General features: G+C 45.4%; 2 protein-coding genes across 4 annotated transcripts in view; one reads left to right on the top strand and one right to left on the bottom strand.

Annotated features, from left to right (window-relative positions):
- The window catches only part of LOC121587436 (catenin alpha-1), a 215,167-nt gene that overhangs the window by 85,663 nt on the left and 105,633 nt on the right, over positions 1-23,871 (bottom strand). For all 3 annotated transcript variants that reach the window (XM_041904344.2, XM_041904326.2, XM_041904336.2), the window contains exons 9-10: positions 8,202-8,282; positions 7,905-8,057 (exon numbers count right to left, since the gene is read on the bottom strand). In XM_041904344.2, coding sequence (XP_041760278.2) covers positions 7,905-8,057; positions 8,202-8,282 — 234 coding nt within the window. The remainder of the gene's footprint in view (positions 1-7,904; positions 8,058-8,201; positions 8,283-23,871) is intronic.
- LOC121587453 (leucine-rich repeat transmembrane neuronal protein 2-like) lies at positions 10,723-16,104 on the top strand. Its single transcript, XM_041904357.2, has 2 exons — positions 10,723-11,596; positions 12,324-16,104. Exons 1-2 carry the CDS (start codon positions 11,593-11,595, stop codon positions 14,000-14,002), a joined length of 1,683 nt encoding a protein of 560 aa, XP_041760291.2. The 5' UTR covers positions 10,723-11,592; the 3' UTR covers positions 14,003-16,104.

Raw genomic sequence — 23,871 nt, 5'->3', positions numbered from 1 at the left:
CCCAGACACTTCCAGTCATTGCGCAACCTCTAACTTCCTTCGTATTGGACACCGACACAGTGAACACACACACCTAGCGGTTAAGAGCGTTGGGACAGTAAACTAGCTAACACCAGGACAGATGAATACCTAGCTAACCAGTAAACTAGCTAACACCAGGACAGATGAAGACCTAGCTAACCAGTAAACTAGCTAACACCAGGACAGATGAAGACCTAGCTAACCAGTAAACTAGCTAACACCAGGACAGATGAAGACCTAGCTAACCAGTAAACTAGCTAACACCTGACACAGATGAAGACCTAGCTAACCAGTAACTAGCTAACACCTGACACAGATGAATACCTAGCTAACCAGTAACTAGCTAACACCTGACACAGATGAATACCTAGCTAACCAGTAAACTAGCTAACACCAGGACAGATGAAGACCTAGCTAACCAGTAAACTAGCTAACACCAGGACAGATGAAGACCTAGCTAACCAGTAACTAGCTAACACCAGGACAGATGAAGACCTAGCTAACCAGTAAACTAGCTAACACCAGGACAGATGAAGACCTAGCTAACCAGTAAACTAGCTAACACCAGGACAGATGAAGACCTAGCTAACCAGTAAACTAGCTAACACCAGGACAGATGAAGACCTAGCTAACCAGTAAACTAGCTAACACCAGGACAGATGAAGACCTAGCTAACCAGTAAACTAGCTAACACCAGGACAGATGAAGACCTAGCTAACCAGTAACTAGCTAACACCAGGACAGATGAAGACCTAGCTAACCAGTAAACTAGCTAACACCAGGACAGATGAAGACCTAGCTAACCAGTAACTAGCTAACACCTGACACAGATGAAGACCTAGCTAACCAGTAAACTAGCTAACACCAGGACAGATGAAGACCTAGCTAACCAGTAAACTAGCTAACACCAGGACAGATGAAGACCTAGCTAACCAGTAAACTAGCTAACACCAGGACAGATGAAGACCTAGCTAACCAGTAAACTAGCTAACACCAGGACAGATGAAGACCTAGCTAACCAGTAACTAGCTAACACCTGACACAGATGAAGACCTAGCTAACCAGTAACTAGCTAACACCAGGACAGATGAAGACCTAGCTAACCAGTAACTAGCTAACACCTGACACAGATGAAGACCTAGCTAACCAGTAACTAGCTAACACCTGACACAGATGAAGACCTAGCTAACCAGTAAACTAGCTAACACCTGACACAGTTGAAAGGGGAAACATGGAAGTATTTCTGCAACTCCCCCCCTCACCCTCCACTGCTACATTTTATTTTCCAGAGGAAACTACTTTTGACAAGAGCCCAACTACATAACGAAACTCCATCGTAATGTTTACTTTACCTAAGTAACCACATGGACGCATGACATCTCCAGATCTCCAGAACCTTGTAAAGATAAAGACTATCTCAAAGCTGAGAAGAGAAAAGCAACATACTGCTTTACTCCCTAGTCTTACTGGAAGTAGAACAACCTACTGCAATAACAGCTTTCCCTAGTACCATAGCACACACACACACAGACGAGGTTTCTTTCTCCCAGTTAGATTTTTTTAACCATCTGAGCCCATGGTTAGACCTGGGTTAGACCACCCTATGAAAACCCTGCCTTGATATGAGGGGGTAAAGCAATATGGCAGAAACTGCTGACACGGTCATCTGAGCCATCCGATTGGCCAGCCGTAGTGCACTTGATTTGCTCTCTGGGCCCGCCGGGAAGGCAGAGTTTGTACCTTCAGACACATGAAATGGTTAAAAATGGCAACAGTTTGCATATGGGGTGCGCAGGGCAGCTGAATCGGGTGAACATACCGCCAAGAACCCGTGACAAATATAAAATAAAATAAATTGGCTTTATCGTTGGATTTTTTCACAGAAATGTTTGGCGATCGACTAGGAACGCCTTGGAAAACAACCAGTGGATCGTGATCGACCGGTTGATGACCACTGCTCTAGAAAGCTGAGTGAAGTCTCCCTGTGGGCTGGTATTTCTGCGCGGCAGTCCCAGGGGTACTGCACATGCAGCTTAGAGGGAACATGGATCCTCAGTACTCCCTTATTTCTCTACTTTCTATTACTCTGTTCTTTCTTCCCTTTTCCATTTGTTTTGTTATGTGTATAATTCCTAAACAAATCAAAATATATTTTAAAAAATGTGAGATTCTTCAAAGTAGCCACCCTTTGCCATGATGACAGCTTTGCACACTCTTGGCATTCTCTCAACCAGCATCATGAGGTAGTCACCTGGAATGCATTTCAATTCACAAGTGTGCCTTGTTAAAAGTTAATTTGTGGAATTTCTTTCCTTCTTTTGAGCCAGTTAGTTGTGTTGTTACAAGGTATACAGAAGATAGCCCTATTTGGTAAAAAACCGAGTCCATATTATGGTAAGAACAGCTCAAATAAGCAAAGAGAAACGACAGTCCATCATTACTTTAAGACATGAAGGTCAATCAATCCAGAAAATGTCAAGAACTTTAAAAGTTTCTTCAAGTGCAGACGCAAAAACCATCAAACGCTATGATGAAACTAGCTCTCATGAGGACCGCCACAGGAAAGGAAGACTCAGATTTAACTCTGCTGCAGAGGATCATTTCATTAGTTACCAGCCTCAGAAATTGCAGCCCAAATAAATGCTTCACAGAGTTCAAGTAACAGACACATCTCAACATCAACTGTTCAGAGGAGACTGTGTGAATAAGGCCTTCATGGACAAATTGCTGCAAAGAAACCACTACTAAAGGACACCAATAAGAAGAAGAGACTTGCTTGGGCAAAGAAACACGAGCAATGGACAGAGGCGTGGAAATCTGTAATTTGGGGTCTGATGAGTCCAAATTTGAGATTTTTGGTTTCAACCGCCGTGTCTTTGCGAGACGCAGAGTAGGTGAACGGATGATCTCTGCATGTGTTATTTCCCACCTTAAAGCATGGAGGAGGTGTTATGGTGTGATGGTGCTTTGCTGGTGACACTGTCTGTGATTTATTTAGAATTCAAGGCACACTTAACCAGCATGGCTACCACAGCATTCTGCAGCGAAATGCCATCCCATCTGGTTTGCGCTTAGTGGGACTATCATTTGTTTTTCAACAGGACAATGACCCAACACACCTCCAGGCTGTGTAACTATTTGACTAAGGAGAGTGATGGAGTGCTGCATCAGATGACCTGGCCTCCACAATCCCCGATCTCAACCCAATTGAGATGGTTTGGGATGAGTTGGACCGCAAAGTGAAGGAAAAGCAGCCAACAAGTGCTCAGCATATGTGGGAACTCCTTCAAGATTGTTGGAAAAGCATTCCAGGTGAAGCTGGTTGAGAGAATGCCAATAGTGTGCAAAGCTGTCATCAACACAAATGGTGGCTATTTGAAGAAACTCAAATCTAAAATATATTTTGATTTGTTTAACACTTTTTTCATTACTTCATGATTCCATATGTGTTATTTAATAGTTTTGATGTCTTCACTATTATTCTACAATCTAGAAAATAGTTTTTTTTTAAACCCTTGAATGAGTAGGTGTCCAAACTTTTGACTGGTACTGTATAATATATATGTGTGTAGAGAGAGCGAGAGAGGCTAGAAATTCAGGGATTAAAAACAAAGTTGTCAGTGTACGACGACGACTGAAATTAAATCCGCAATCTGGATCCTCAGAGGATCTAGATCATTTGTACCATATTACGTATTGGATCGCTAAATAATACAACTTTTACATTACCGTGTAGTTTACCAATAAAAATGGTCTGACGCTGAAGTGGACATACTTGGTTTTCATATATCTAAAGAAATAAAAGAGCTTACAAAAAGTTTTTTTTTTTTTTTGCAAAAATAGATAAGATCTTGCTGCCATGGAAAGGAAAATACCTGTCTATTTCTGGAAAAATCCCCCTGATTAACTCTTTAGTCATGTCCCTGTTTACCTATTTACTTACGGCCCTGCTTACACCGAACGATTTGTCTTTTAAATTAAGCATAAAATATTTTACTTTATTTGGAACGGCAAGCCAGACAAAATAGAATGTGCTTATTTATATAATGAATATTAGTTTGGGGGGCTAAAATTATTAAATATTAAAGCATTAAAAACAAACTAACTAAAAGCATCAGTCATACAAAAGTTCTTGTTAAACCCAAACTGGTTCTCCAGTAGGTTAGTAAGAAAGGCCTTGACCCTTGTTCAAAAACGGCATGTTTCCCTTTATCCAGATTACAGCTAACTTTTAGTTAATTGAAAATGGAACCTTTTTCTAAATATCACCCTTTCTAAAAAAAAAAACAAGTCATACAAAGCTGGTTGCAATTCCAGTTTCATTCTCCAGAAAATACAAATATTACAACAAATATGGTTAAATTGAAATACACTAATAGATAAAAAAAAAAAAAATGTTTTTATATATATTTTTAAAGAATCATCTTTGTTAATGATATTATGAATAGGAAAGGTGGAGTTATGTCACGTGCAGTTCACAAACATATGGAAATGTTTCCTCTATCCAAAATTACAACCAACTGACTGCAGCTTTACCACAAAAATGGAGGAGGCAAGTGGAAGGGGGAGAAGGTTAGGAACTAGTTTTTTTGCCCTTTCAAGACCAAAATTGGCAACAACTAAATAAATCTTGCCACAAATAGAATGTTACGTATATGGGGCATACAACCCTCTCAGCTCAGCAGATTTTGCTATGAAGAGAATCATTAGATCACTTATTTTGGTATTTCCCCCATGTAGCTTGTTTCTGGTCACAGGTTCAGGAATGGCAGAAAAATCACATTTATCTCAAATGAACCCTTAAAATAGCACTGTTGGGAGATTTGGAAAACCATAGTCAATCAACAATATGATATACATTTTAGTAAAAAATATTTACCATTAACTTACAATCTGTAGATACTATGCGATTATACAGGTTCAGAATTTATGTGAAACATCACAGCTGAAAACTACATGGCACATATTACTCATAAGAGGGTGGTTTACGGAGATAGGTGGGATGGACTGAGAGTAGCTGAGGGGTGGGGTTAGGGTGATAGGTGGGATGGACTGAGAGTAGCTGAGGGGTGGGGTTAGGGTGATAGGTGGGATGGACTGAGAGTAGCTGAGGGGTGGGGTTAGGGGTGATAGGTGGGATGGACTGAGAGTAGCTGAGGGGGTGGGGTTAGGGTGATAGGTGGGATGGACAGAGTAGCTGAGGGGTGTGGTTAGGGTGATAGGTGGGATGGACTGAGAGTAGCTGAGGGGTGGGGTTAGGGTGATAGGTGGGATGGACTGAGAGTAGCTGAGGGGTGGGGTTAGGGTGATAGGTGGGATGGACTGAGAGTAGCTGAGGGGTGGGTTTAAAAGCTCATGTTTTTATGGCTGAAAACACTATGTACAGTGCATTCGGAAAGTATTCAGATCCCTTGACTTTATCCACATTTTGATACGTTACAGCCTTATTCTAAAATTGATTCAATTGTTTTTTCCCCCATCAATCTACACACAATACCCCATAATGTTGAGCAAAAACAGTGACATTTTTTGCTAATGTATTAAAAATTATAAAAGGATATCTAACATTTACATAAGTATTCAGACCCTTTACTCAGTACTTTGTTAAAGCACCTTTGGCAGCGATTACAGCAACGAGTCTTCTTGGGTATGACGCTTCAAGCTTGGCATATCTGTATTTGGGGAGTTTCTCCCATTCTTCTCTGCAGATCCTCTCAAGCTCTGTCAGGTTGGATGGGGAGCGTCGCCGCACAGCTGTTTTCAGGTCTCTCCAGAGATGTTCGATCAGGTTCAAGTCCGGGCTCTGGCTGGGCCACTCAAGGACATTCAGAGACTTGTCCCAAAGCCACTCCTGTGTTGTCTTGGCTGTGTGCTTAGGGTCGTTGTCCTGTTGGAAGGTGAACCTTAACCTGCTCAGGACCTCAGACTGGGGTGTTCATCAAGGATCTCTCTCTACTTTGCCTCGTTCCTGACTAGTCTCCCAGTCCCTGCCGCTGAAAAACATCCCCACAGCATGATGCTGTACTACCGTGCTTCACCGTAGGGATGGTGCCAAGTTTCCTCCAGTCGTGACGCTTGGCATAATCTTGGTTTCATCAGACCAGAGAATCTTGTTTCTCAAGGTCAGAATCTTTAGGTACCTTTTGGATGTTTCCACTTCACAATAACAGCACTTACAGTTGACCGGGTCATCTCTAGAAGGGCAGAAATGTGACAAACTGACTTGTTGGAAAGGTGACATCCCTATGATGGTGCCATGTTGAAAGTCACAGTTCTTCAGCAAGGCCATTGTACTGCCAATGTTAGTCTATGGAGATTGCATGGCTGTGTGCTCGATTTTATACACCTGTCAGCAACGGGTGTGGCTGAAATAGCAGAATCCACTAATTTGAAGGGGTGTCCATATACTTTTGTATATATAGTGTATTTCAAAACATCAAATTACATTATTTTTGCTATGTAACTATTGTAAACAAAACAAAAAAAGTAAAATGTGTGCAGAATTCTTGCCCTCCGAAAAGGTAGGCAGCAAAAAATATATACAAATACAAAAACTGTTCATAGCTGATATAACATTTGAAACGTCTATCCTTTTGAAACCTTTACGAATTCCATGTCTACTGCCATGTCTACTGCCATGTCTACTGCCATGTCTACTGCCATGTCTACTGCCATGTCTACTGCCATGTTTACTGCCATGTTTACTGCCATGTTTACTGCCATGTCTACTGCCATGTTTACTGCCATGTCTACTGCCATGTTTACTGCCATGTTTACTGCCATGTTTACTGCCATGTCTACTGCCATGTTTACTGCCATGTCTACTGCCATGTCTACTGCCATGTCTACTGCCATGTCTACTGCCATGTTTACTGCCATGTTTACTGCCATGTTTACTGCCATGTCTACTGCCATGTCTACTGCCATGTCTACTGCCATGTCTACTGCCATGTTTACTGCCATGTCTACTGCCATGTCTACTGCCATGTCTACTGCCATGTCTACTGCCATGTCTACTGCCATGTCTACTGCCATGTCTACTGCCATGTCTACTGCCATGTTTACTGCCATGTCTACTGCCATGTTTACTGCCATGTCTACTGCCATGTCTACTGCCATGTCTACTGCCATGTCTACTGCCATGTTTACTGCCATGTTTACTGCCATGTCTACTGCCATGTCTACTGCCATGTCTACTGCCATGTTTACTGCCATGTCTACTGCCATGTTTACTGCCATGTTTACTGCCATGTCTACTGCCATGTTTACTGCCATGTTTACTGTAAATTTTTTCATGCTTTTTGTTGATGTTTTTTCTCACTTTTGTTTATTTCACTTGCACTTGCCTTACCTCCATAACTTACTACATTTGCACACACTGTATATATATTTTCTGTTGTATTTTTGACTTTATGTTCTGTTTACCCCATATGTAACTCTGTGTTGTTGATTTTAATCGCACTGCTTTGCTTTATCTTGGCCAGGTCGCAGTTGGAAATGACAACTTGTTCTCAACTGGCTTAAATATATAGAGAATATAAACATACAGTATGTTTCCAATGGCAATAAGCCACCTTAGAATTGGATTGATGGAACGCGTGAGAGATAGAACGAGTGAGAGATAGAACGGGTGAGAGATAGAACGGGTGAGAGATAGAACGGGTGAGAGAGCGCGCAATGCAAAAAAGGCCCGCTTTAAAAATGAATGTCTCCGTCTTAACCGACTTCAGCGGCCAAACGCTCACCTTCGATGGCCACTGGCACGCTGGAGCAGTGTGGTCTTTACAGATTCATCTAAGTTTCAACTGTACCGGGCAGATTTTCTAAAGACAGTGCCTGAAGAAGAAAAGTTGAAGACGTTTGTGTTTGGTTTGGTGACGTACCTCGATGAGCTTGTTGGCGTGCTCGCGGAACACCTGGGCGTATTCCTTCACCTCCTTCTCATTACCATTCTTCGCCGCTTCGATCAGAACCAGCAGAGGAACGTTGGTCTCCAGGAACGAGTCAGAGACATGATCCATGACCGCCTTACGCAGCTACACAGGGGGAGAGAGAGAGAGAGTCAGAGAGCTGGACAGTTATATTAGCTGTACTTGAGGAGAACAGAAACTAAATATTTTTTCCAACCTGTCTGCGGAGGTCTTTGGAGAAGGAATGGGAGGAGAGGGAGATGTACCAACCTGTCTGCGGAGGTCCCTAGTCTTCTTGGTCATCCTGTCGATGGCGGTGTTCAGAGCATCACTCCTGTCCTTCCTGCCAGCCTGGTGAGAGAGAGAGAGACAAGATTAGAGAGAGACCTACTGACTGGTACTGACTATTTCCACAGAGACAGAGACCAAGGGTAAGAGGTGGCTGAAAGTCACTGAGGGATGAATCACACGCCTTAAGAAGACAATCATTTATAATACAGCGATATGAGTGAGATAGACCAGACATACGAACAACTGTTTGTTTAAAACCATTAGAGCCCAACTAAAAACAGACAGTTTACAGATATGATTAGTCAGGGAGAGAACAGTACAGATATGGCTCATCCATCTCTCGTTCTCTCCCGCTCTCGTTGAGTTTCCCTGAGGAGGGATATGAACTCAACGGAAATAAAGTGTCTTGTGTGGAGCCTAATGATCACGGCAGCTACCTCCTACTGCGCCAAACCATGCCTAGATCTTCTATAGGTTTTAATTGGCCGACCAATCACCTTGCGCAGAACGCTCTAGTCATTTCCTTGTTCTGTTCTATCTAAGGGTGTTTGGAGATTGAGATCAGGATGAGCTAACACGGCACAGGAGGAATTGTCTCTCTCGTTCCCTCATTCTCACACTGTGAATGAATCTCACAGGGAGAAAGAGGGTGCATCCAAAATGTCACCCTATTCCCTTTGCAGTGCAATACTTTTGATCAGGGCCCAATAGGGAAGTAGCGCACTAAATAAGGAAAGGGTTGCCATTTGGGATGCAGATAGAATCTACCTTCGTAAAAGAGGAGGACGCGAGCAGACCGCGAAGCTAGGTGACATCACAACAAGTCGTGTTCTACCACGGAGTGAGAAAAGAAGAAATGAATACCTCAACGTGTCGTGATGTAATCAGAAAGAGTTAATGCGGCCTGACTGCAGAGAGATTCCCAAAATAGGGCCCGTAGGACTTTGGTCAAAAGTAGTGCACTGCGTAGGGAATAGGGGTGACATTTGGGACGCATCCGGAGGGAGAGAGGGAGAGGGATCAAGTCATTAAAAGATAAGGTCGCAGTACTAGACTGTGACAGGCTACAGGAGAGGAGCAGGTTGTTAATAGAACTGAATAAATACACTGAACTGGAGCTGGCTGGCTTGTCATCAGCATCCACTAACACTGCATATTATCAGACTGTTCCAATGCTATGCTAACAATTAACAGGTTAGCAAACAGGCTAGACAGCCAAATGATATGCTATTATTAAGGCTAGCTAGGAGGATCCCATGCTATTATTATCAGGCTATTTAACAGGCTCCTAATGAAAAGTTCACCCCTGAAAAGCGTTCAGCGAGCACATGATAAAACTGTCAAACTCCGGTCCTCCACTATGAAAACAATCCACACACTCAACTCCACCTAACTCCTCCGACCGGTTGGGTTCAGAGACAGAGCAGCCAACAAGATAACCAGGTGTTGCTGACAGAAGATACAGGAGAACTATAGAATGTGTCCAAATGGCACCCTACTCATGGCATCTTATTGCCTATACAGTGCCCGTAGGGCTCTGGTCAAAAGCAGTACACTATATATAGGGACCAATGTGCCACTTGGGACAGATGCTTGGTCGTTGAGAAGAGAATGTGTTGAAATATGCATGATGAGCCTATACTGTACTGTAAATACATCAGAACAATATGGGACGGCTGGTAGGATAGAGGGGGATGGGGGAGTGGTCTGTCTGGTGGGATAGAGGGGGATGGGGGAGTGGTCTGTCTGGGACCCACCCACTACTATCACAACAAATCAAGTTGAAGTATCACACACACACAAGGTCATAAACACCATTGAGCTAACAGGTTGGCATCTATAACACAACACTGGAGAGGAGACCCATCTTTAGAGAACCTCCCCCACAGAGGAGAGACAGAGGAGAAGAAGGGATGGGGAAGGTGGGAGGAGAGGAGACCCATCTCCCACAGAGGAGAGACAGAGGAGAAGAAGGGATGGGATGGGGTGGGAGGAGAGGAGACCCATCTCCCACAGAGGAGAGACAGAGGAGAAGAAGGGATGGGATGGGGTGGGAGGAGAGGAGACCCATCTCCCACAGAGGAGAGACAGAGGAGAAGAAGGGATGGGATGGGGTGGGAGGAGAGGAGACCCATGGCCTCCTTCTGACCAGACTATAGCATACCCACCTCCTGCTCAGGTCAACCAAGGGGGCTTTGCAGCATATTTCTACTGCTCTACCCCCTCCCTCCCTCCCTCTCTTCTCTGGGAGTCCAGGGATTCATAAAAATGGCCATTTGTTTAATAATTATATTTTCTTTATGTCTGGCGTGTGTATGTTGTAGATATACAGCCAGTCAGACAACAGGCAGGCAAGGTTAAGATTTACAGTCCTGGTTGGTTTCAACAGGGAGCTGCCGCAACATGTTGGAGATATCAATATTCTGATGGTGACGAGTCAGCGGAAAGGACGGAAGACGAAAGAAAAATAGATGTGGAGAGGGAGAGGGGGAATGAGGCTCGTGAGCACTGTGCGCAAGGTGGAAAGCAAGCGAGTGAGCAAGCAAGAGAGCAGTAGAGAAAGTGCGCGCGCGCGAGAGAGAGAGAGAGAGAGAGGAAACAGCACTGATTATCGACGCCAGGCTGCCACCACTCTGTAGTGGTGAGTGGCTGCAACAAAAGCAGACCAACATCCCCGGCTTTCGGCTCCTCTTTTCTCTCTGCCACTGTTAGCTGGCTTCCTGAACGCCCAGAGCCCATAGGAGGAGAGCAGCTCCCTCCAACTCACTGATCGCTGCAGTTGGCTGTGCTGCTGAGACTGTGTTGGCCACCACACACCACGGACCGACCAACCCAACGGGTCTCTGCCTGCCGGGTCTCCCTGCCATCAACAAGTTAGGGGCTGGATGGTGAGGGGACGTAGAGGACCCCCCACCAGCCAAGAGGGGGACCATTTGATCCTCAATTAACCAATTGAGCTGACATCATTGCAGTGTGGAGGAAGGAGGGAACAAAAGGCTGAGGGAGAGCAGCAGAGACCGGCTGTGTTCAGAGCCAGGGCGCTTTGGACGCAAATCATCAACCAAAAACTAAGATATAATAAAAATGCAGCCGTTTTGATAATGTGGGATTAAAACTACAGAGAGAAAGAGGACTACTAGAAACCGACATCATCATCAACCAGGGACATGGGATTTGTGATTTTGTTTCAATTGGGAGGGCTCAAGAGCATCGCTGCTGCTTTATTCTTTCAGGAAGAGAAGAGCCCGGTTCCTTTTGTGATTCAGAAGGGCTTTTATTTTCTCTGTTTGGATCTGTGTTCCATCTGGCTGCTTCGGGAGTCTGCTGCGGAAAAGGACAGTTGAATGCAGCCTCCGATGTGCACAAAAGAATGGGTAAGTTATCCTCTTTTATCCAGAGAGTCTGGACCTGAATAGGAAACAGAGTGAAAAGGAGGGGCTGAGGGCTAATAGGGGTATTCAAGGCTTTTCCATTTACTTCCAATGTCATCCTCCTCTTCTTTCCCTTCTCTATTGCGGGGGGGTGTAGTCAAGTCGTGATATTTTTATTAAATTAAACGACCAACTGACATGTTGTATAACAGTACGGGAAAAAACTCTACATTGGCATGGCACATCCTTCAAAAAACTCTACATTGGCATGGCACATCATTTAAAGAATGTTGAGAGTAAACTGAACTTATATATTTTTTTTTAAATCTACTGAATCACAAGGTATAATGATTATAGAAGCAGAGAGACGAAGAATGAGAAATCATTTAAAAAGGAAAATAACCTGCAGATCTTCTTCGTCTGATCATAACCCATTACGATGGGAGGAGAATGAGAAAAGTCCTCATCACTGCTGCACGTATCAACACATTAGCTTCACATGTAACATCCTCTCAAACACAGAACAGCTTTTTCCCCTTCCTTCCTTGCTCGCCGTCAAAGTAAACTCTGAACACTCATGTTCATAGCAGTGATGATATGCGATCGATAGTGTGTGAAGGTAGACGGAGCTAGAGGAAGACTAGAGGGAGGATAAAATAAATAAAAAACATTGACAGATCAGCTTTCCCTCCCCTTGGTTGATTTTTATTATTATCTTTAAACCCCCCAGGTTTCCATTCAAGGTGGCCATTGGTGGGACCTGCACCAACGGCATTGTGCCTGTGTGCGATCAGCATGCTGCTGTGCCTGCTGTCTCCTGCGTCATGCACAACCTGCCCCCAGAAATGCCGATGCGAGGACCAGCAGTTCTACTGTGACACCCAGGGATTAGAAGCGCCCCCGGACGGCGTTGACAGGGGGGCCCTGGGATTATCGCTCCGCCACAACAGCATCGCTGAACTCAGCCCGGACCAGTTCTATGGCTTCTCCCAGCTCACCTGGCTCCACCTGGACCACAACCAGATCACCACGGTGCAGGAGGACGTCTTCCAGGGGCTCTACAAGCTCAAAGACCTCAACCTGAGCTCCAACCGGATCACCAAGCTGCCAAACACAACCTTCATCCACCTCATCAACCTACAGATCCTGGACCTGTCCTTCAACCTAATGACTGCGCTGGAGCCTGAGTTGTTCCACGGCCTCCGCAAGCTGCAGATCCTCCACCTGCGCTCCAACTCGCTGCGCACCACCCCCGTCCGGGCCTTCTGGGACTGCCGCAGCCTTGAGTACCTGGGTCTGTCCAACAACCGGCTGCGGAGCCTGGCCCGGAACGGCTTCGCTGGCCTCATTAAGCTCAGAGAACTCCACTTGGAACACAACCAGCTGACTAAGATCAACCTGGCCCACTTCCCCCGCCTGGTGGCTCTGCAGTTCCTTTACCTGCAGTGGAACAAGATCTCCAACCTGACCTGCAACATGGAGTGGACCTGGACCACGTTGGAGAAGCTGGACCTCACAGGGAACGAGATCCGGGTGCTGACCCCGGACGTGTTCGAGACGCTGCCCAACCTGAAGATCCTCCTACTGGATAACAATAAGCTAGACAGCCTGGACCCTCTGGTCATGGATATGTGGCTGTCTCTAGGTACCGTGGGGCTGTCCAGCAACCTTTGGGAATGTACCAAACGGATCTGCTCCCTGGCCACTTGGCTGAGCACCTTTAAGGGGAGGTGGGAACACTCCATCCTGTGCCACACCCCCGAGTACGCCCAGGGCGAGGAGATACTGGATGCCGTTTATGGATTCCAGCTTTGTCCGAATTTTACGGCGCCGCCACCGGTCGTCTTGACCACAAGCGCGTTGTCGACGGCCACGGACACGTCGACGGGAACGGCGGCGGAGGCCACCAGCTCGCTGTTTGGAATAATGCAGCAGACACCCACGCAGGACTTCTATTTGGATTTTGGGCGCTTTACGACAATAACGACAACGACCGCCACGCCACGCACCGCCCTGGCAACCGCCCTGGCAACCTCCGCCACGACAGTGGAGGGCGGCGGCGGAGCGGTGGGAGTCACGGAGGACTTCTCGGAGACGGACAACACGGTCCTAACCCAGAGGGTGATCATTGGAACTATGGTCCTTCTGTTTTCCTTCTTCCTCATTATTTTCATTGTGTATATCTCACGGAAGTGCTGCCCTCCTACCATGCGCAGGATACGCCAGTGCTCGGCCATGCAGAACCGCCGCCAGATGAGGACCCAGCAGCGGCAGCAAATGGCGGACCTGGCCACGCAGGTACCCTATAACGAGTACGAGCCCAGCCACGAGGAGGGAGCGCTGGTCATCATCAACGGCTACGGGCAGTGCAAGTGTCAGCAGCTGCCTTACAAAGAGTGTGAAGTATAAACTATGTGTATTCCTACTGCAGCAGCATATGGGGTGTTTACCATTTCTGACCATTTCAAAATGATACAGGGTTTATTTTTTTTGCTTTTCTCCCGAGTTTATACAACAACAACAAAAAAGCATAATTTCTACTCGCTAGCTTTGAGAAATCAATGAGATGAGTATATCGAGTGGGATAGTGGACGACTGGTGGGTGGAACGGACAGTGAACATGTATGAAGTAGTAGAGATAATCACATTTATTTTTCTATGAATGTTCATATCAAGCTGTGGGCAATCAGTCTCCAAAAGGAAAAACGGTAGAGAGAGAGAGAGAGAGAGAGATGTGTCACCACATTATTATTAGTCACCATATTCCGCAGCACAGAGATTATTATTAAATCTTCAGCCAAAATGTCTGGAGACTGAACCTCTTACAGCTACTGAGACATGGTGGTCTACATCATGATATCATTATTAAAAAGGGGAATCAGTGTCGGAAAGGAACACGGATTACGATGACAGATTTCTTAAGGACGCATGTAAGACACAGTATGTCACTTTCACAATCACCTGTTGGTCCAGTAGTGATTAAATGGGGTTGGTTATTAAATGAAAAGTATTATTCACAATTGTTAGGTTTTTTTTTTTTTTGTAAATGACTATGAATATTGAATAAATGTTTATTTATATGTCACAATCTGAATTAAATCTCCAACAGAAAATCTAATCTGCTACACATTACTTGGTTGCTATTTATGTTTCAAAACGTGCATTTCCTCCCTCTCTCCGTCTCTCCCTGGAGCCAAACAGGATCTTCCCATTCTGTTCAGTGAACACCAAATGATAGCCTTCTTGTTTCCAGATTTAAATTTGATTCAATAAAGGCCATTGCCTCCCATTAAATCTAAAAGCTTAGCACTGTCCGTGGAAAGGTTAATGTCCAATAAGACGCAGTACCTGCTTAGCCAAACAGTCTACAGTCTCTCTGAAACGGGACGTGGTGGAGGAGGAGATGTATCAGGGCCCTTTACACTGAAACGGGACGTGGTGGTGGAGATGTATCAGGGCCCTTTACATGTAAACACTCCCTTTAACCAAACAGTCTCTCTGAAACGGGACGTGGTGGAGGAGGAGATGTATCAGGCCCTTTACATCGTCGGCCACACTGTGGTATTAAAAGGGATCAGTGCGACGACCCGCAGACAGATGCCAGCATCCTCACTGACAGCAACGGTAGCCGCAGCTTAACCAATTTCCACCGCCGTTTACTGATGCAATATAGGCCAGGGGCCAACATCCACACACAGTAGAAGATTCTGGAAGTAGCCGATATCCAGCTAGTACAGAGAGACAGCGAGAGAGAAGAGTAATGATGAACAATGGAAAAACCCATTCTGCCCTGCACAGTGTCTCTCATCCTGAAAATACATTTGTCCCAGGAGGACTCCCAGTCGTGTTCGAGCTCCCAGCCAGTAGAAACACAGACCATAATCAGCTCTGACAGGATCAACATTGAACCAATTAAGGACAGGCAAAAATAATCTAATATTCTGTCGCCCACACCAGTGATCCAGCAAGATTCTGCTCGCTACTGCTGCCAGTCAGTCGGTAGAAACATCCTTCACTCAACACAGCCAACTAGGGCATTTATCTCCATATCACAAATCCTGTTCTTGTCAGCCTGGCCTGACAGTCTCTCACGTTTCCCTTTTTTGGAATGAAAGGAGAGAGAGAGAAACAGGCAGAAAGGAGGAGAGAGAGAGGGGGGGGGGGACAGGCACAGATAAGTACCCTGCGCAGCCCTACGTTAAACTGTAGAGAACCTCCCCCCTGAGAGCAAATGCAGCTCCTGTGATAAGCAAACAGAGGGGAGAGGAGAGCGGCTAAGGCTGGGGCTCAAGCAGAGGAAGCTGAGAGGCAGGTTTAGGACACATTGGTATGCAGCACAGAGAGGATTTGCATTAGCATCAGACTAAAGCAGCCGCCGCTGCAGCTCTCCCCTCTCAGCCCCTCCCTCTGCACATATTTTTGTGCTCCGTTTAGAAGGTAGGGAGCAGGGAGAGAGAGAGAGAGAGGGAAGGAGAGAAGGAGAGAGAGGGAGCAGGGAGAGAAGGAGAGAATGGGAGAGAAGGAGAGAGAGGGAGAGGAGAGAGAGGGAAGGAGAGAGAGGGAGGGAAGGAGAGAGAGGGAGAGAGGGAAGGAGAGAGAGGGAGGGAAGGAGAGAATGAGAGAGAGGGAGAGAGGGAAGGAGAGAGAGGGAAGGAGAGAAGGAGAAAGAGGGAAGGAGAGAGGGAAGGAGAGAGAGAGGGAAGGAGAGAGAGAGAGAGAGGGAAGGAGAGAGGGAAGGAGAGAGAGAGAGAGAGAGAGAGAGAGAGAGAGAGAGAGAGAGAGAGAGAGAGAGAGAGAGAGAGAGAGAGAGAGAGAGAGAGAGAGAGAGGGAGCGATGAAAGATAGAGGTAGGGTGGTAGGGAGGATAGCGGGGCAACCAGGGGGGTCATGTCTTGGCTTATCTGAGGGAATGAGCATCCTTCTGGGCAGGTAATGTTATTCTATGGGGCTAAAGATCAACCAAGGGGAATAGGGGGGCAGGGAGAGGAAGAAGGGAGAAGTTGTGCCCCCTATCCCCTACACAGTGCACCAATTTAGACCAGTGTCCTGTGGGCTCTGGTCAAAAGTAGTGCACTATATAGGATAGTGTGTCAATTGGGACGAACCCCAGGATAACAAACTGAGTGACATCACCTTGGGGTTGGGACAACATAGGGAGAGAGAGAGGAGAGGTAAACATCACCTTGGCAATGTGGCAGCAAAACCAATTACTGCTCCCCTCCTAGAAAAACTACAATTATAATTCAATCAATGAAAAAGAAAGCAAGAGAGAGGGAGTGAGCTAAAGTTAATTATGACAGTTTAGGAATTGGCACAGGCTCAAGACTCACGGTTTGTTGTGCAGCTTTTGGCCAACTTCTAATAGAAGAGAGAAGGGGTATTTTTAAGTCATCCATCTACAAAGATTGGAAATGCTTTAGAATAGATTGAGAGTCTTGATTTAAGTGATTGGGAATGGGGGCTCCTGGAGAGTGCTATGAAGTGTCATCATCTGTGTTGAAACAGGCCATCTTCTGACGGAGCCAAGCTAACAGCCAAGCTAACCCAATGCTTTTTCAGAAGGCAATAGCGTGCCATTTGGTACACAGTCCCGGTCAGTGTCAATGTCTCACTGGGAGTCCTAAACACGCTGACAACTTCCAGAAAAGAGAGCGGGAGAAAATAGGGCTTAAGTTCTTATTCAATCAATCAAAAAATCAGATCATGAACAATACTCGTGTTCTACAAGACAACTCTAGTGGCGGAGAGAGGAGGGTATGTTCCAAATGGCAACAGATACCCTTAATAGTCCACTAATTTGGACAACGTTGACTTCTTAAGGGTATAGGGTGCCATTTGGGACGCAGCCAGAGCCGATGTAGAAACTAGATCTTACTAGCAGAGCAGAGCTAAGCAGGAGGCAACATGTGTTCCAACCATCCATCCACACAACAGCAGACGACAAGGTTTTTGGAGTCTTAATTCAAATTGTTGTTCCATTGTAGTTTTTTTCCCCAAACTAAGCCATGTCACGCATTCCCATTTTGATGTCTCTGGAAAAAACTATTTTGATTTACTTTTTTCTATCAAGGGTAAGAACTGTCCCTTCCGAAACGTCTTGCATGTTCCAAGAAACCAGTCCAAGCTGACTTCAGTCTTAATGTTATTCAGATAAAAACAGAAGCCTTGTTTCTAAATAATGGCACAAGGATGAATAGGATGGATAACAGGGACAAGGGAGAGAGTGAATAGTAGTATATTTTTTGAGAGGGAAGGAAAGTAGTGTTGGCAAACATTTGACATCTAACTGTTAAAGATTACAGCTTGTTATAAGTGATTGAAATGAATTCACAATTTGTAGAAACATGCCTCCATTTTCACATTCCGGCTCTCTCTGTCAAGTTAGTTTTTTTGGTTGTTATCTTGTCATATTCTGAAGCCCTGCTCTCACTCCACCTCCCCGATAACCTCCGATAACCTCTGGGCCAAATGAATGCTGTTCTCTCCTCTTCCCTCCCCGATAACCTCTGGGCCAAATGAATGCTGTTCTCTCCTCTTCCCTCCCCGATAACCTCTGGGCCAAATGAATGCTGTTCTCTCCTCTTCCCTCCCCGATAACCTCTGGGCCAAATGAATGCTGTTCTCTCCTCTTCCCTCCCCGATAACCTCTGGGCCAAATGAATGCTGTTCTCTCCTCTTCCCTCCCCGTTTCCTGCTGTATTGTAATATGGACCATTTCATCTGTAAAGTGGGTAAAGATGTTGCAAAACTAAAAAAAATATCTTTTTTTCTTAAAACATATATTTTTTAAATAAAAATGGTTACAATTAAAATGTGTTGGGTCTGATTTTCGCCGGCCCCCATGAGAACTGGTTTAAAATGAGTGACAATTATTACATGACTTTCTCCCTCTTCAAACAAGCTTTGGTGGTTCTGGCTTCAACCCCAGTCTAGTCCAACAGAATCATCTATTCATATCACCCTTGCCCTGCAGGCTAAATGTGTCCTAAAATGGAGATGATCCCACCGTGATTTATTAGAGAACCTCGATTATAAATCGCCACCCTAGTTTCTATTTTTTGTTTTGTTTTTTCGCATCAATCTACACACAATACCCCATAATGACAAAGCAAAAACAGGTTTTTAGAAAGTTTCGCTAATTTATTAATAAAATAAAAAAACTGAAATATGACATTTACATAAGTATTCAGACCCTTTACACAGTACTTAGTTGAAACACCTTTGGCAGCGATTACAGCCTTGAGTCTTCTTGGGTATGACGCTACAAGCTTGGCACACCTGTATTTGGTGGGTTGCTCCCATTCTTCTCTGCAGATCCTCTCAAGCTCTGTCAGGTTGGATGGGGAGCGTCGCTGCACAACTATTTTCAGGTCTCTCCAGAGATGTTCGATCGTGTTGAAGTCCGGGCTCTGGCTGGGCCACTCAAGGACATTCAGAGACTTGCCCCGAAGCCACTCCTGCATTGTCTTGGCTGTGTGCTTAGGGTGGTTGCCCTGTTGGAAGGTAAACCTTTGCCCCAGTCTGAGGTCCTGAGCGCTCTGGAGCAGGTTTTCACCAAGGATCTCTCTGTACTTTGCTCCATTCATCTGTCCCTCGATCCTGACTAGTCTCCCAGTCCCTGCCACTGAAAAACATCCCCACAGCATGATGCTGCCACCACCATGCTTCACCGTAGGGATGGTGCCAGGTTTCCTCCAGACGTGACGCTTGGCATTCAGGCCAAAGAGTTCAATCTTGGTTTCATCAGACCAGAGAATCTTGTTTCTCATGGTCTGATAGTCTTTAGGTGCCTTTTGGCAAACTCCAAGCGGGCTGTCATGTGCCTTTTACTGAGGAGTGGCTTCTGTCTGGCCACTCTACCATAAAGGCCTGATTGGTGGAGTGCTGCAGAGATGGTTGTCCTTCTGGAAGGTTTTCCCATCTCCACAGAGGAACTCTGGAGCTCTGTCAGAGTGACCATCGGGTTCTTTGTCACCTCCCTGACCAAGGCCCTTCTCCCCTGATTGCTCAGTTTGGCCGGGCGGCCAGCTCTAAGAAGAGTCTTGGTGGTTCCAAACTACTTCCATTTTAGAATGATGGAGGCCACTGTGTTCTTAGGGACCTTCAATGCTGGATAAATTTTTTTGGTACCATTCCCCAGATCTGTGCCTCGACAAAATCCTGTCTCGGGAGCTCTACGGACAATTCCTTCGACCTCATGGCTTGGTTTTCGCTCTGACATGCCCTGTCAACTGGAACCTTATTTAGACAGGTGTGTGCTTGTCAATAGAAACATCTCAAAGATGATCAATGGAAACAGGATGCACCTGGGATCAATTTTGAGTCCCATAGCAAAGGGTGTGAATACTTATGTAAATAAGGTATCTGTTGTTTTTTTTTTTATACATTTGCAAACATTTATAGAAACCTGTTTTCTCTTTGTCATTATGGAGTATTGTGTGTAGATTGCTGAGAAATTGTTTTTATTTAATCCATTTTAGAATAAGGCTGTAACCTAACAAATTGTGGAAAAAGTCAAGGGGTCTGAACACTTCCCGAAGGCACCGTATATGGATGATTCATAAAGCCATGCACATTCAACAGTTAGGCTATTGATTATAGACCTAATTAAGTTGTGGTTTCCTCTCCTTAATTTCGTTAGACAATTAGGCTAAGGCTGTTTTCTCGTCTCAGCTGCTGCCTCCGTTCACTTCGCTATTATGCACATAGTAAGTTACGGAAAAGGCACCAACGGAAAGGCACCAACGGAAAGGCACCAACGGAAAGGCACCAACGGAAAGGCACCAACGGAGGAAAGGCACCAACGGAAAGGCACCAACGGAGGAAAGGCACCAACGGAAAGGCACCAACGGAGGAAAGGCACCAACGGAAAGGCACCAATTTTACGGCGCACTGAAGATTATGTCAGATCCACGGACCACGACTGCATCCAACGCAGGAGAAAGTGCATTTGTTATAAAATATTAGATTTAGTGTTGCACCATTATTTTTACATAATACAACCATGTACACATTTCAGTGTCACACGTGTTCCAGTGATGGACTGCGTCATCCCCCATGGCCGCCGCACTGAGACAGGCGCCAATCAGGCAGGTGTCTTGTGGACCCATGACCAAACAATCGACCAGTTGACTAAAATGGGGTAAGCCCTAGAGAGAACAGATATTTTCTAAAAGTAAAAAAAGAGGTTTGATATCATTCTAACCAACCGGGCACTTTTCTGCCCTTCTAAAAAACCAAAAGATGTGTCCGAAATGACACCCTGTTCCCTATATAGTGAACTAGATCCCATAGATCTCTAGTCAAAAGTAGTGCACTATATAGATGTGTGTGCCATTTGGGAGGCAACCCAAAGACTACATACTGCCTGAATAACTCCCATCGAATGGCCGGGACATTTCAGAGAGCCTTCTCCAGCGGAGCAGTTCCGACGACCATGATAAACACAATGTTTGACATTGGTTGGAAGTGATTATTTAAACAAAACAAAAAGGGGGAGGAAAGTAAGTACTTTTTTCTGCTTGTTACTGTGGAAGAGGGTCTTTCAGACAGCGTCCCGTTGTGTTATTTTACATTGTCATTTAGCAGACGCTCTTATCCAGAGCAATTAGGGTTCAGTGCCTTGCTCAAGGGCACAGACAGATTTTTCACCTGGTCGGCTCGGGGGATTAGAACCAGCGACCTTTCGGTTACTGGCACAACGCTAACAGGTTACCGCCTGTTACGACACAAGGGGTCTGGAGCATTGCTGCTAAGTGCACTGGCTGTTATGTAGCTGTTGTCGTTGGTGGATGCAGGAGGAGGGGTGAGGTGAGGCAGCATTACACAGCAAAACACCGCTGTAAAAGGAGTGGAGACTCCAGCTGAGTCCCAAATGCCACCCTATTCTCTATCCTTTTATAATGCATTACCCATAGCGCTCCGGTCTATAGCAGTGCACTATATAGGGAATAAGGTGACATTTTTGGGACGCAACCTCAACCTACAAAACAGGGTAAAGTCAGACTTAGCTCGCTAACCTACACTGCAGGCGTGTGCAGCGGCTAGCTAACCTACACTGCAGGCGTGTGCAGCGGCTAGCTAACCTACACTGCAGGCGTGTGCAGCACAGCGAACATACAACAGCAGCCAAGGTGAACAATCTCCATGGCTAATGTACCACATCCACCCCTTCACGCCAGACAAGGACAAAAGCACTGCTGAGTAATGCAATCCTGTGTCTTCAGATGGAGGATGGAGTCAGGCAGGGGAGAGAGTCAGCTTGCCGGTAGGAACATGGCACTACTCCCACAGTAGTGAGTCATAAGGACTCCTGAACCGTTAAAAAAAAAAAAAAAAACAGTACATTACATTGCCTAGTACCGAGTAGTAGGTAGCGAGATTGGAGCGTGAGAAAAAGAGGATAAATGATTGGTTGGTTGGTATGTGATCAGAGGCACTGCCTCTTTTCTCTGAGGAGACTGGGGCTGAATATCACAATGATTTATGGGTAAAGCGGTGCTTTTCAGACCAACTGTGATTCAAGCCCTTCTCAGCAGCCGCTACTAGCTGGGGGAGCTATAGGCTCAGGGAGGACGTCTGCTTCACTCTGCACCGCTGGACTTCCTTAAGCTATTCAGTCGCTCTCTTCAGACTCACCAACCCAAGCTATTAACTCAAAAGGTCACATTTTAATTTGGTGTTGGCCCCATCTGTCAGAGGTTGTCCTATTTGGACAAGATGAAAAGGTGGGGGGGGAGTGATAGAAACTCTCTGGCTGGAGATGGATTTAGCTAGAGGAGGCTTCTGAGAGGATTATACAGTACAGAGAGAGGGGTTTGAGGACCGATAAGATCTTTATCTTAAAAACATTTTCCCATTTCTGGGTTTGTCAGCGAGCATCTTTCCAATTAACAGTAAGGGTGAGATGTCAGTCACTAGAGAGAGGCCAGACTGCAGAAGAAGAAACACTCCCAGGATTGGTGGAGAGTGGGCTCAGCTAAGACGTTCCCATATAAGAAAAGAAAAGCCTTTTATGCTTACTCATTCCCACTAACTGCCGGATGTTAATTTGCTTCCTTTGTTAACAGAGTTAGAGAGAGATGAAAGTTACTTTTAGTCTGTTGTTTTAAGTCTGATAGCGAGGGCCTGGAGGCAGGAAGGCAGGCAGGCAGGGGATGCGGGGCAGGGTAGGGGGTGAAGGACACTGATTCTCCCCCAGTGCTCCATGTCTGGTATCTGCTATTAAAGGCGGCAGTAGCAGCAGCTGAATCCTTTTCTTTCATTAGCCCGGCCCAGTGTAGGCGTTGCTCATTCTGGCTGATCAAAGCTCTCTACAAAAGGAAGTGATGGCTGGGGTAGCTACGCAGCTCTGTGATAGGACAGAGGGAGGAAGGAGGAAAGAGAAATCTGCTTTCCATAATAATGTTTTATTGAACTGAAGCGACCCACACCTATAGGGTCTTATCCATAATAATGTTTTATTGAACTGAAGCGACCCACACCTATAGGGTCTTATCCATAATAATGTTTTTATTGAACTGAAGCGACCCACACCAAGGTTAGGGTCTTATCCACAAGGTTGCTTATTAGAAAAAGCACAGGAACCCGTCAGAAAAGAGGGATATCCGCAACCATGCTGCCAGACCCTGAAGTAGGAGCGACCTTAATGATCCCCAATTACATCACACACTGGATGTGGTCCATCTCTATCAACCACAGCGGAACTGAGGAAAAAGATACTGGCAGAATACCAACACACACAGACGTAGACTACACATCCACACAACAATTAAAACCCCTAACCTCCAGATAGACGTGTTTCGAGAGGAGCAGAGAGATTTATCTGAAGGCAATTTATTTGGAGCCGTCTGCAGTAATAAGACACAGACGAGCCCACCTGTTAAGACCATTTCAATTTCAATTGCTGTTTTTCTTATCAGGCCAATGGGTGGTCGGGCCCAGGCGATATACACTGAAACAAAATACAAAAACTAAAATGTAACGAGCTGAAATAAAAGTTAGCAGAAATGTTCCATATGCTCGAAAATATTATTTTCTCAAATGTTGTACACAACTTTGTTTACATCCGTTAGTGAGCATTTCTCCTTTACCAATCAAGATAATCCATCCAGCTGGCAGGAGTGGCATATTAAGAAGCTGATTAAACGGCATGACCATTACACAGGTGCACCTTGTGTTGGGGACAATAAAAGGCAACTAAAATGTGCAGTTTTGTCACACAACACAATGCCACAGATGTCTGAAGTTTTGAGGGAGCGTTCAATTGGCATGCTGAC

This window comes from Coregonus clupeaformis, chromosome 2 (assembly GCF_020615455.1).
Source record: "Coregonus clupeaformis isolate EN_2021a chromosome 2, ASM2061545v1, whole genome shotgun sequence".
Taxonomy (NCBI): Eukaryota; Metazoa; Chordata; class Actinopteri; order Salmoniformes; family Salmonidae; genus Coregonus; species Coregonus clupeaformis.
The sequence above is the reverse complement of the archived record's forward strand: the minus strand, read 5'-3'. Positions and strand labels throughout refer to the sequence as shown.